Source organism: Tachypleus tridentatus, chromosome 10 (genome assembly GCF_004210375.1).
Source record: "Tachypleus tridentatus isolate NWPU-2018 chromosome 10, ASM421037v1, whole genome shotgun sequence".
NCBI classification, from domain to species: domain Eukaryota; kingdom Metazoa; phylum Arthropoda; class Merostomata; order Xiphosura; family Limulidae; genus Tachypleus; species Tachypleus tridentatus.
In genome coordinates this window covers 137285839-137300762 of record NC_134834.1, presented here as the reverse complement: position 1 = coordinate 137300762, position 14924 = coordinate 137285839, and the positions used below count along the sequence as shown (strand labels likewise).

Here is a 14924-nt window from a genome sequence, read left to right as displayed (position 1 = left end):
TTACGAAAACAATTAATAAAGTAGCCAGTTTTTATTTGTTATAAACTACAAATTTTGAGAGCTAACACAAGGAAATATTTTAAAGTAGAGAGTCATAGAGAAACAGAGCATGCTGTCTAATTTAGTTATTAAAGTGTGTTGATTTCTTATCAGTGTTGGTGAGGAACCTATCTTTTGGCCATGTAATGTTGATATTTAAGAAATTTAGAATAAAATTAAGTTAAATTTCAATAATAAACAGAATAACAAGTGAGTGGATGTTATTTGAACGTAGCTTAAAATGGCTGTCAAACTAATAAAAATAAAAAAATGAACAAAGTAAGGGTTTTGAATATCTTTAACTTTTAAGGCATATCAAAGGATCTTTGATAACTTCATTGTAATTAGGGATAGAAAAATTGGAAAATGTTCATTTGGGACATATATGTAAACGCTTTACTAGGTAGCAATTTAAATATTCCTTTCACAACTGTGACTGTTCATTTGATAGTGATTCACTGTTGATTCGAAACTGTCTCGTAACAATGCATATGTAATGAATTATTTAAACATCTAACTACATATGGATCTTTTTTTTCATTTTCACTTTTGACCTTTTAGAAGACAGTAATCATTAAACAAAAGGGTTTTAAATACTGTACACTTAACACATATTGTTAATGCAATTATATCTTCCAATTTAAAAAAATCCTCAGATATATAGTGGAAATAGTTCTCTTTTCTCACAAATACAATCTATCGACAAAATAGCACAGTAAATTTTCTTAAAGAAAATGCCATTTAACATGGTGTCCTCCTATTACATAACAAATTCGAAACAATGATTAAAATGTGTATAAATATCTATGAAAATGCAAATATAAGCTTTACTACTATCCGATAAATTAAATGCTATTTATAACTATTATAAACTAAACTAATTTTTGTATGTATCCCAACAATAAGGAAAAATAGTTCGAGAAAAAAATATTAAGAATGAAGTAGACATAGTTACTCAAATCATGTGATTCAAACCGACGTAATGTTTGTGTCAGAAGTAGGAGAAAAATCTCCAGACGATTATTAACAAAAATTACGTAATCCTTTATGATCACCTGAGCTGAATGAAAGAAGAGGAACATTTACTGGCACTGAGCCTCGTCTCCGTTGGCACCGCATGGTGTTAGGCATCCCTGGAGGACTAACTAACCCGGTGGTGGTTACCGAACAACTATTTATTCTGTGTATTTTGTGACTAGATGTGTCTGTAGCCGAATACTGATGAGGCCAGTCAGAACCCAGGGGACATGACTGCTGTGAAAAGTTCACCCTTTGTTTGGTGTGAGGTGCTTGAGTTTTATCTGTGTTCACTGGGCGCCAAAATCCAGAGAGAAGTTCTAGACCTGCCGATCCTCGTCGAGGAAGACTTGGAGTTGTATGTTCTGGATTGATCAATATTCCCTGAGAAACGGCGTTCTGCAGTCTGCTGGGTCCTGCACTTAATCCATGGAGAGTTAAACGGCTGCTGGTAGGACGCAAAAGAGCTTGTAAAATTTCACCCATTGAATCTCTTCTACATACTGTTGAAGAACTGTTGCTATCCAAATATTGGAGAGGATCTAATCCAAAACCCGGCTCTGGACAAAGGGTTTCAGCAGAAGTTGGTAAACGACCCATGAGAGAAAGTGGCACATCTGCTGGTAGAGAACCCCGTCTTCTGGCCAGTTGAGATCTAGATGGTGGAATACATGGAAAAAACGTGTCTTGATTTTCTGAACTGTAGCTACCTTCTGGATCGTTGCTATCTGTGTCGAAGGTTCCTCTACTACTAAAACTATGGCGAACTACTCCTGGAGGAATAGAACTATTTCTTCTGGTACTGCAAGTGGTTCCCGTGCTGGTTGGGCCAGTACTAGATTCTTCATATTCAGACTCTGATGATGGAACAACACACAAAGTTTCAAGCAACCCAAAGCTGTGATGTCGAACCAGTTCTTTCTGTAAATGTACACTTTCATCCTGTTTGTTTATAAAGTCTGAAGCTGCAAAATCTCTAGCATCTGCAAATAAAAAAGATATTCGTAACAATTTGTTTGGTTCTCAGTTGCATGAAGTAACAGTAACAATTCATTTAATAACAGCTAAGAATAATTTTTTGTACTTGTCCGACAGGCTGCAAATAGATCATTTCACGGGCTTTATTTTGTACATTTCACACTTCTGTCAAGTTGGATCGTGCGCTTTTTTTCTGAATCGGTTGCGAACTTGTTAGATCATTTTCTCTTAAAGTGTATTTTGTACAAATCGTAAAAGGTGCATATTTTTAATAATAAAACACTTTAGATAAAAAAGAGAATATTTTAAAATAACCTTTAAAATGCATAACCACTGTCTAAAAGGATTTAAAATGAAAATGACATTGACAACTTTAGTATCTTTAATGACTTATGCTGAGAACCATCATGTTCACCCGAACTTAAATATCGTGTTAATTGTTTTATATCTAAAAAAATAAATATTTTGTTGTATTAAAGTAACTATTAAGACCATTCCTTTATATAATGAAAAATCCTTTACTGTAGCGAAAGCTGTACACAGTGGTTTTAGTATTTGATAGAATGAAATAAAGCAAACCTTCTAACTGTAGCTAAAAATTTCGCATAATGAAAGAAAAAACGATAGATGTACGTAAAATAATTTATCTTTTTAGCTGAAATATACAGAAACTAGTTATGTCATGAAAAACATCTTTAAAAACATCTTAGGGGTTAAATAAAACTCTAACACACGGTGAAAATAATATTTAAATCCTTTTAACGAAGTCTGAATAAACCTTTAAGTAAACGGTTAAAAGTAAATATAACTCTTACCCTTGTATCGTTTGATAAAAATGTATCAAAAATAATTCATTTCACTGCGTGAAGAGAATGATATTTAAGTAAGTTTTAAAAATATTTGTCCACTTAAATATACTTTAAATCATAGAACAGCCTTGTCAGAAACGTAACAAGTCCTACAAGATAGTAAACATCTACACTTTTCACATGAAATAATATAATATAACGTATATTTGTATGAAATCAGGATATTTACTGGTTTTGTAACTCAGTAGGAAATTAACGTGAATTATGAAAGAATATAATTATATCACAGTTCTAAAGCTTAAGGGAAATTTATCAACTTTAGCTGTGTCGCACTTACATATGTATTACTTCATTTATGTTTACCGTATAACCATGCAAAAAAATTGAACGCTTACTTTTGAGCTTTCAAACCCTCATTATATGTGCTACTATATCAGAACTATGAAAATAATGGTCTAGTTTTAGATGGATAAAAACAACAATCAAAATTAATACGATGTATGGAACATACCTGTAACAGGTTTAGTTGAAATAGTAATTAACATTCCCGTAACAGATAGAGTATGAATATATAAAAAATATGCATGGTGAAATATCTATAATAGGTTTAGCTGAAAAAAGCAAGTACTAAGAAACATTCCTGTAACAGGTAAGGTTGAAATAAATATAGGTAAAGAACATGTGTTTTTAAGGATAGTTGAAATAAAAAATATATACAAAAGTTCTGCCTTGGTAATGAGTGAAATAAACTCTACGTATATAATGTACTAGTTACGTCTTAATTGAAATGAATAAGTAATAGAGATACGTATCTTGTATTTGATTAACATGAAGACAAAAGAAAGAAATTATGTGAAAAATTGACCTTTCATAGATTCAGATAAAATAAACTAAAAGTGAAGTTTGAACTATTTCTTTGGGTAGTTTAAAATACATAAAAGCATTACGGTAACAGATATAATTGTATCAGACAACACTGAAAATGTTACATCGTAAATAAACATAAATATAATTTCACAATAAGGCTAGCATGTTTTCGAAACAAGTGTTTACTATAGCAGTATAAACACTAAGACTTTCTGTGTTTTTAAAGCACAAATTATAAATGGTTTTAAATAAAAAAATGTGTTTATTTAAATACATCGTTTTGTTTGAAGTCACATTGTTATCATTTAGACTGTGTAAAATTCATATATTATGCATCAAGCAACACATTCGTCTTCTGTTTTGTTATCCCACAACTACGGTGTTGTTTTTAACTTAAGCTATTATTTTAGTCATCATGAGACCAGATCTACATCCACTGAACCTAAGTTACGTTGTTTTAAACTAGAATTAGTGTGAGAGCCATTATAAGGTCAGTTTTGCATTCATAGGACATAAATTGTGCTGCTTTTAACTTTAACTAGTATAGTAGCCATTCTAAGACTTAGATTACACCCATAGCACCCAAGTTATGTTATTTTTCACACAGGTATTTCGTTTTGTTCATTGGAGTAGAGAAGCAAACACATATTTGTTTGAACAAACATAACAAACAAGCTTACCCGTCACAGGTTTGATTGCAAAAAAAAAAGAAGGACCACACATATCATAAACATGTTTACATGCATTAAAGAGAAATGAGTAATATGTCCTTAGCAATAAATAAAGAATAAAACATGCACGTCACACTTTTCATGGCAAAACACAATGAACAGAATATACTCAGCTTGGTTGAAACAAACAAGAAGTACAAAACGAATCTATTTTAGATTAATAGAAGTCAACGACTAGTAATATAGATACCTGTTTCAAGTTTAAAATAAACAAAAAAGTAAAATTTTAGGTTAAAAAAGTAAGAAGTATGAAACATAATTATCGTATGTTTGACTAAAATAAACAAGAAATAACGAATGAATATTTTTTAACGTTTGGCTAAAAATGAAGACAAAAGTAAGGAACCTAACCGTCACAAAACTGATGTAAATACATAAGTAGTAAGATATGCACCCGACAGAAATTCAGTTGAAATATACAAAAGTAAAAAAAAAAAAAAATTGAACTAGAAGTAAGCAGTCAGTCTATTAATCATAAGGTTTAAATGATCAAAGGGTCATTTATTTAATTTGTTATAGGTTATGTTAAAATAAATAAGAGGTAATTAGATAAACTGATATATGTTAGATTGAATAATGAGCAAGGGTAAATACGTTAAATATTACAAATAAAAATAAGGTAACTGCCACTTTAAGATTTAATGAAAATAAGCCAGATTTAACTTAGCTGTAACAAGTGGAAGAAATAAACAATAAATAAGAAATATATCTTTCACAAGTTAAGTTGAAATAAACTAAAAACATTAAGGAAAATATTTAAAGATAATTGAAAATATAAAACATAATATTTAAAAAACAACAAATTATTATATCTTCTGACCATCCACTAAATTAATCTCTTAAAAACGCTCACGCCAACCTTTATTATTCAAACATTTATCAATTTTTTTAAACTCCCATAAATTAACTGCATCTTAGCTGAAGATGACTTCTTTCCTGCCAAAATACTCGTATACATTTGAATCCCCTATTATCACTATTCTCACCATTAAATATAAAAAATGATATATTAACAATATCAATTTACTTTATACTCTTAAATACCTCAATTAGATCCTGTCTAACTCTTCTTTATTCAAGATTTAAGAAGTAGATTATTTTAACCGGTACTAATATGACAACACCATCCTAGTAGCTCTTATGTGAGCCCTTTTCAACAATTCAATCTCCTTTCTGAAATAGAAATCTACGACATAACACAGTACTCTAAGGTGACCTAAACTATGACAATACAATGACATTATACGATTGTGTGGATGACTTAAAAACACTGATCAACTACAACATGAAGAACCCTTTCTTCCATAACACTGTTAAGGCTCTTTACATTAAAAGTGTATTCATAATCCAAATTGTTATATCCCACACACATTATTCTGCGTGTATTATAACTTCTGTTTGTTTTAGGGCAAAGCCACATTGGGCTATCTGCCATGTCTACCACAAGATTTTACTTTTTAAGTCTGTAAATTAACCATTGTTACGCCCCAGTAGAAGACTATTATAATTAAAAGCCACCTGATATTTATTTACCAAAGTCACCAATAACCCAAATCATTTTACTCGGCAGTAGCATTCTCCTCACAGTCAGGAAAACCCCATAATGTAATGTCATTATCAAATTTAGATAAATATGTATAGCGTTATGATATAGTTATTTGTCATACAATTTGTTTTCGAGATATAAACGTATGTAAGAAGCACATTTTAGTAAAGGCCTTTCAAATAAACAAAACATAAGAATTAAAGCCGCCAAACATTTGTATGAAATAAATCGGATGCAAGGAACATACATACCTGAGAGAGGTTCAGCTGGAACAGACCAGTGGCTTCTAAAAACCGAAGGAAGTGAATGATCCTTTATTTTCTCGTATGATTCACCCAGCTTCTGCACACCAGAAGTGGGAGCTGACCCTCTCCGATAAACTAGTCGCGAATTACTTGATGTTGAACTATTCGTTGATCCCCCTACAGAAGGTACAGGGGAATCACAGCCTTTACTTGGACTATCTGGACGTTCGTCAGACAAACTTCGGGCTATGTGAGTACGCCAAGAAGTTTGTTTTACGCGTTCGCTGAGTTTCTTGTTATGGTTTTCTTTTCTCAGAAAAAAATTCACATCACAAGTTTCATCTGCTAACAACGTAGCATTAGAATCGTGAGTAGATCTATTGTCAATGTATTTATTAACAGTACTTTCGGATTGTACTATGCTTTTTTCTTTAATGAGGATTGCTGTTCTTTCAGAGTTATCCTGTTGTCCCAGAATTGAACGAGAAGTTGATTGTCTAAAAGATTCAGTTCGTTGAGCATTTTCCATTCCATCTGAGCAGCATTTGGATGAAATAGTACAGCACTCGTTGATGCAGTTCAAAACTAAACCACCCATTTCGTATATCTGAGCTCCCACATCCCCTCGAATTTTATCATAGGCATCAGCATTCAACTTATTGGAGGTTATATTTGTCAATGGACTATTTGTCCTCTGATGGAATGTTTGGTTACGTACAATCACCCCAGAGGTTCTACTCCCACTTGTTCGATACTCTAAGATTTCTGGTTCTATATTTGTTGTTATGTCAACATCCTTGACATTTTCATTGAGTTCCAATTTAAGATAAGCAGTTTCCAAAGTGGGAGAATGGGTTGGGCATTTTAACGTATCTTCTGATTTCAGCTCTTTTGGTTCTTCTGTTAAATATTGAAGTTTCTGTAGCAACAACGAATCTACACCAGCAGAAAGAGAAATTATACTTGTCCTAGTCTGTAGAAGTCTGGATACTGAAGGTTTTTTAAAAGGCATGTACAGATCAGGACTATCTACTCTAGGTGATGTGGATAATAAAGGGCCAAAGCTACTTCTCCTCCAATACTGGAAAACCTGTGGGGCACTGAATTGACGTTTTCTACTTTTCACAAGCACCTGTGGATTTTCCACAGGCATGCTATAACGTCGACGACGAAATGGCCCAACTGCCTCATCGAATAAAAAGCTTCTTCCAAATAAATTTCCACATTCATCCAGAAAATCTTCTTCATCAGAAGCCAGTGGGGCATAATCTTCCATAGCCATGGCAGCTGCTCCAATTGTTGTACTTGTCTCTTCCTTATCAGCTAATTCTCTTTCAATACCTTCCTCCCATTCAGCCTGATTATTCCTCAGGTTCTTCATCAGATTCTTTGAGAGAGAAGTGTTCAAAAACTGGTTCCAAATTTCAAACAGTGGGGACACCACATAGCGAAAAAAATCTGAAACTCACAGTGGAATTACATAACATAATTGAAAGTTTCAATGGTGAAAAAAATTGCTAAATACCTGAAATATAATAAAGATTATAAACTATTTTTACAATATTTAGCAGTTACATATAGCATTACTACAATATGATAGGATATACACAACCAAAAACTGTAACTCTAATGTTGAAGATAAATAGTTAAAAACAAAATATTAGTTAAAAATTAAATTGGATAGAAGGTAACTTTAACCAATATCACATTGTGAGTCAGTTTTATGAGTAAGATACAAAGCATTAATAGGTATAACAATAAAAATAGTATATGTTCACTATTTTATTTTGAAATAAAAATTCTAATTAGTAAGGTTGACATTTGACAGGCAGAAGTTTACATGCCACCATAACATATGAAAACGGAAATTTGGAAGGGGGTGATATCATGAAAGATGAATATGCCATAATTCTGAAAGTTGCTACCTGAGAATGCATCATTAAGAACACAATTCTAGGCTACCATGACAGGCAGGCATGATAGATAATTATATGATAGTACTAAAAAGTATAGATCATGTTTCCACATTATATTGTAGTTCCGAAATGTACCACTAGGGACGTGTTGCTAGGCTGCCATATTGAATGAATACATGATAATACCATGATGCAGAATTAAAACATGTCTCAACAAGAATTTATTAATTCATCCCAGAAAGGAATCTTAACACAGATTAATTAAATAATTTATAATTAATTCGTCCTAAAAAGGGTGCTAACACTAATTACATCAATTATAATTAACTCACTAAATAATTTATAATGAAATCAAGTCCTGAAAAAGGACTCATACCACTAATTCAATTATAATTAAATCATCATAAAAAAGGATCTGTAACACCAATTTATTTATAATTCATTTACCATAAAATGGACTCTAAATACTAATTCATTATTAAATTTATAATTAACTTGTCGTAAAAGGATGCTCATCATTAAATTAATTACAATTAAGTAGTCTTAAAGGCAATATCTTAATTATAACTTATTCAATCAAGTGATTGAAGATTTTAAGTAATAAATTATTACATTTCCTGTCCTAAAAGGACTATATCACACTCAGTTTAATGCATACGGTAGATCACTATAGATTTAGATCATCATAATAAAGCGTGATATCATGCATTAATTATAACATTTACTTTTACCAATTTGGCTTTATACAAAACTTTGCATCGTCAGTATACTGTTTACTATGCAATAACACTTTTACATATTTGAGTTTATAAAAAAAATACTTTACACATGTCAGTTTATTATGTTTTACAAAGAAAGACTTTCACACACGTGTACACATTATTACTATTATTTTAACAAGTGCTCGTAGGATTTTAACAAATACACCGTGACAGTACTTTCACATATGAGCAACGTCTAAATTTAATAACATTAAAACTATTATTTGCCCATTCTAACATTTGTACTAGTACAATTTGTTAGAACTACATATAAAATGAATGACTTACTGTTTATCTGTTCATTTTCTATATAGCCACAGATCTCCTTCAAATGCATTTAAATCTTTGAAAGTATGACATACATAACTTCTTTCAATGTTTTGTAGGACACTTACTGTTTCATTTTCACAAATCATTCATATTATAACCAATAATCACTTTACAGCTAGATATAATAAATTAATGAGTTAATGATTAATAACATTTAAAATACCACAGCTTTCAGACTGGTCACTATTATGAAATACACTTACAAATGGCGGCCTAGCAATTTGCCCCTGGTGGTACGTTTTGGAACTATGACATAATGCGGAAATATGTTCTGCAATTCATGGTACTATTATGTAATCACACATCATGGCTGGCTCTCATGGTGACCTAGGAGCTCCCCCCCCTAACTACCTGGCAATTTTTGGAATGATGATGTATTCATTTTTGATGACATCATCCCCTCTTCCTTTTTCCAAATTCCGTCTTTATGTGTCATAGCAGCATGTCAACTTCCACTTGTCAAATTTCAACCTTATTACTGTTATTAAAGCAAGACGTGTTTAACATAAGATTTATAATAATAACAGTATATAGTTTTCCTATTACCATGCAGTTCTAAAATTAACGTGTTTTTTTTTTAATAGACTATATTACATTAGGATTCATGATGAAATTTTGTAGAATGGGTAGCAATTGCCTGTTGTTGAGACACAAATGTAGAGAACGACGTTTCAAAAGTCTTCTGCCTTTCATCTTCAGGTCAGTCTGTGTGTGTAGGTGTTGTCAGTCTTTTACAGTATCCTGTTGGATTGAGGAGAGTGTATTATAATTGGTTGGATTATTACTGTTTCTGATTGGAGGAGAGGTTTCCTGTAAATTCAACTAATGGCAACCATGGGTTACTCACCTCTAATCCGGAATCTCTGTTTAGTGAAGGTTTAATAGTGTTAATATAAAATGATTCTTTGATTTTTCTTGTGTTCCAGAATTTGTGTCGATGATTCTAGTTTTCTCCCAGTCTCTTCTGTGTCCAGTGTAGTAAATAAAAGAATCCATTTCACTATGGAAATAGAGGAACAAAACAGTCTGCCGTTTCTTGACATACTCATCAGCAAACAAACAAGACAAATAACCACAACTGTATACAGGGATCCCACACAAAGAGATACATACACTTCCAGTTCTATCATCCAACCTCGATAAAAAGTGGTATAATATAATGCTTAAATTAGAGAGCAGAAAATGTTTGCGACAAGACATCCATCGAAGCAGAACGCCAAAAGATCGTAGAGAGTTTTAAACAGAATGGTTACACCTCCTTCTTCATCAAAAATGACTTGAAGAAGGCCACGACAGAAAGAAAAGATCAGAAAGTTACCACCATTTACCTATCATACTTGCAACATTTCATTGAAAAACTGAAATGCATAGCCAAGAAATTCAACATAGATGTCCAGTGGAAATCCTACAATACTATGAGGTCCATTCGGGTAAAAAACAAACAGCGACCTACCAAAGAGAATCTGAAAAACGTCATCTATGAAGTTCCGTGTTCCTGCAATGATACGTACATTGGAGAAACGGGAAGAAAACTCGCGACAATAATAAAAGAACATAAAGATAGTACAAAACTCATGAAAACACAAAATTCAACCATTGCAGAGCAGCACGCCACGTCAACTGGACACACAATAAACTAAGAGAAAACTAGAATAATCGACACAGACAAATTCTGGAAGACAAGAAAAATCAAAGAATCATTTTATATTAACAGTATTAAACCTTCACTAAAAAGGTGAGTAAACTGTGGCTGCCACTGGTTGAATCTAATGTCATCTCTCCTCCAATAAGAAACAGTGATAATCCAACCAATCATTACACGCTCACCACAATCCACCAGGACACTATAAAAGACCGACAACACCTATATACACTGACCGCATTTCACAGTTAATGACTTTAACTAGCAAACACTCAAACTCTCACCATGGACCTTAATCCAAATATATGATGCTTACATCCGTCCGTTAATAGAGTATGGATGTCAAGTCACATATAAGATGTCAAATAACACACTTCAAAAAAATCCAAGTACAACAAAATAAAATACTAAGAGCAGCTTACAGACTACCATCATGCACTCCCGTAAATTATATACACCAAATCAGTAACTTACCAATTCTTAGAAACAGACTCACAGAAATGTCATACAAATATTATTTAAAAGCAGAACAGAGAAACAAACTAACTGCATTACAATGTAAATTAGCCAGTGCACCAACAAAATATATTTCGCTGTATAATATATTTCAGCAATCACAAATCACACAACAAAGTACATAACAGTTAAACCTCATGAATATAATGTACTTCTTTTTCAGATCTCGGGCACAGGACAGGTAAATCTTTCGGCGCCTGTCCCGTGAAAGTGGGTTTTATCCGGGCACTCCTGTTTCCCCCACCCTCCCATAGCCAAATCTCAGGCATTGGATCTTTAGATCCCAGCCAAGGCAACATTATTGCTCTGCCCTGAAACGGGTCGTCTTAAGTTCGCGTTCATATTTACTTTGACATCTGTTTTTTAGGTTCTGGCCCGGCTGGTCTCTCCGGTGCAGCCTTTGTCTCGCTCATCAGTATTATGACCAATCTCATTCCTTCACCTTAAAAGAGTCAAAATAAAATAAAGGGAAAACCCACATGTAAATTTCAGCAATTTTTCATGTGAGGGGACGAAGAGGAACCACAAGGTTCCTGACCACCCCAGTTGGAAAGAGAATTCTTCAGATCTCTCTCTCTCTAAACTAAACCCCTGCCACGTTCGTTTGCGTTTGCGTTTATACACTGACCTGGGTTCAGAGTTCCACGCTAGTCACAGAGTAGGTAAGACGTGCTTATATCTCTGCCAATATGCTTTTCAAAACGAAAGGATCAATTATACCAGTTATACCGCCAGTATCGCCGGTAATTGTCGACGGTCTACCGTCGCACCTCACGCCGCTACAAACCATCGAACCTTCCAGGACCCGAATCCTACGCCGGGGCGGAATTTTCATCCAGCCCGCCACTACCGCAGACCAAGCTTATCTATGCCAGCTGTGGAACACTGAAATTAAAGTAAGTTGTTCCCCTGCTAAAAGTTCTGTCAGTCTTTACTCAGTTTTCCTCAGGGGCGTCGACCCAACCATACAGCCAAAAGAAACCAAACTAGCCATAAAATTTCAAATCCAGGCAAAGGTATATGATGTACATCGAATTTTCTCCAGAAACACCAATCTACCTACGTACTTCATGAAGATGAAGTGAGAACGTCGAAATAAAGTGCTGATTGCATTTTACGTGACGGATGCTACTAACATATTTTTCACTTTAGAGCTGAACGTCCGCACTGCCGACCCTACAACTCGTGGTCAAACAAAGCGCCCAGACAATATAGACAATCAACGAACAACTTTCAACGGGAAACTACGGAAATACCGCCAAGTCCAGAACCAGCAAGAAAGAACACGAATGCAGATACAGGCAACTCGACCCCGAAGACGACAACTCCCACTGGTAACAACACGCCAAGATTTAACAATCCAAGGAAGAAGAGTGATAGATCATGCTAGACCTCAGTTCCAGTTTCACAGAATTCAACTACCAGCCAGACTCAGACCATTTACAATTTAACTATCGACGCGTCAGCTCAAGCAGAAAAACAGACTATCATCATTCGGATGGCACAAACCAAAATTAAAAGAAGAAACAAAGCATCCCAGACCAGCGAAGAACAATTCACTAAAGAAGAACAGCCAGTTGATTCACCACCAAGACCACGTTTTTCTGTTTGAACTTGAGTTCACACCTGAAGTTCCTACCTGATCCACAAGACCACAGCTAGCAGTTTTCCTATTCACCAGACAACCAGTTACATGTATTCCACTGCCATAATCCATCAGTTTTCCTTTTTCCCAGCTACTTCCGGGCACGGTCTGGGTAGATTTTTCGGCGCCCAGGCCTGAAAAGTGGGTTTTCTCGGAGTGCTCCCATTTCCCACCACAGCAAAATCTCTGGCATTGGATCTGTAGATCCCAGCCAAGGTAACATTCTTGCCTAGTCCTGAAAAGAGCCGTTTTAGTGAGTTATAGTCAATTCTAAATCAACTCGCCAGCCGCCAAGTTATTCTGACCGCGGGCCAGAATAAGGCTCACTTCTCTTACGCCGCCCTCGTAAAGTTTTCCCTTCTCTCGTGTCAATCTCACACACCCCACGTTACGTCTACACCTTAAAGACAGCAAAACAAATAAAGACAAACTTCCATGAAAATTTCAACAATCTCTCACGTAAGGGGACAAAGGGGAACCACAACGTTCCTGACCACCCCAGTTGGAAAGAGAATTCTTCAGACTTCTCTCTCTCTAAAATAACCCCCTGAAGCATTCGTTGTTTGTTTTTACACTGACCTGAAGACGAAAGGCAGAAGACTTTCGAAACGTCGTCCTCTACACTTGTGTCTCCACAACAGGCAGTTGCCGTCCATTCTAGAAAGTTTCACCACGAATACTCTGCCTAAACAATCTATCAAAGATTAGGATTCATGTCACATTCTCACTCTCAGTGATATTGCAAGCAAGATAATATAAGATTCTTTATTGTAGTAAACATAACAAATATAATAACACTTCTTTACTGTAAATTTTCCAAAAATAAAATCCGTTTCATACCCAACAAATAACAATCAAATAAAATCAGGTTATTTACTGCCAGCTGAATAATAATAATAATATTAGCTTCACTTTTTATTGCCCTCTGTATGATACCGAAAACAAGTTTTAGGCTTAATTTAAAATAAAGAAATTATGAACTTAGTTAGATATTACACAATGTTTCCACTTTCGCCTTATTCACGATAGTAAAGCTCTTTTAAGGCCTAAACGGTGATAAAAGTAAATATTGTAATATGTGAATTTCGTCGTATTTTTATTTAGCTTAAGTTATGTTCTGACAAAATTCATTTACTATTCAATATTAAAAACAATAGCATCAGGTTTATTTCTACTGTTTGTATAACAATCCAACTAGCATCACTTTCTTCTCTGGGCTATATACATTCAAAGCAACTCTGTTTTTTACTGTTATCTTTACAAATATTATATTAACATGTGATACAAGATACTCACCAACCTGTATCCTCGCAACAGACGTTCTTGTGCGATCACACATGGGCGTTACGGGAAGACTAAGCTCACGTTCTATATCACCTGTAGGAAAGCCTGATGTCAAGTGATGGTTGTACTTGTCGGCTTAATTAATTATGATTTATATAGACTCTGTGCTTATTAGTTAACTTAGCTTTGTTATATGTGTTTAAAAGCAAACATTTAATACTCGAATCATTATATGCCTTTTTTTACATTAAGTTTAAACAAAATCAATTAATCACGTACATGAATAAAAATACCCTAATTAAAATTCGAAATTGTTTACGTGGAAATAAGAAAATATAGATAAAAATTTTTGAAAGAAAAGTAATATCATTTCTTCTTTACATTTTTAATATAAAGATTGTTGACTAAATGTTAAACGAAAATCATGTTTCACATTACTTCTATGTTCATCAAATTTAATGTTATTCTTATATATGATAGTACAAAGAAATGCAATTCATTGTTTAATTTTCACCTCCTCAGAATTTTTCTAAATGATAAGAATAAATATCAGACATTTGGAAATAAAAGTTAACGAAAACAAGCATTAAAACGCGAC

General features: G+C 33.8%; 1 protein-coding gene across 10 annotated transcripts in view; it reads right to left on the bottom strand.

The window, feature by feature from the left end:
* Positions 1-14924, bottom strand: part of LOC143230423 (uncharacterized) — a 127313-nt gene that overhangs the window by 4153 nt on the left and 108236 nt on the right. For 9 of the 10 annotated variants that reach the window (XM_076463951.1, XM_076463953.1, XM_076463949.1 and 6 more), the window contains 3 exons: positions 14339-14419; positions 6239-7696; positions 1095-2039 (listed from right to left, as the gene is read on the bottom strand). In XM_076463951.1, the coding sequence (XP_076320066.1) occupies positions 1095-2039; positions 6239-7696; positions 14339-14419 (2484 nt within the window). The remainder of the gene's footprint in view (positions 1-1094; positions 2040-6238; positions 7697-14338; positions 14420-14924) is intronic. The other variant, XM_076463957.1, reaches the window with a different exon arrangement.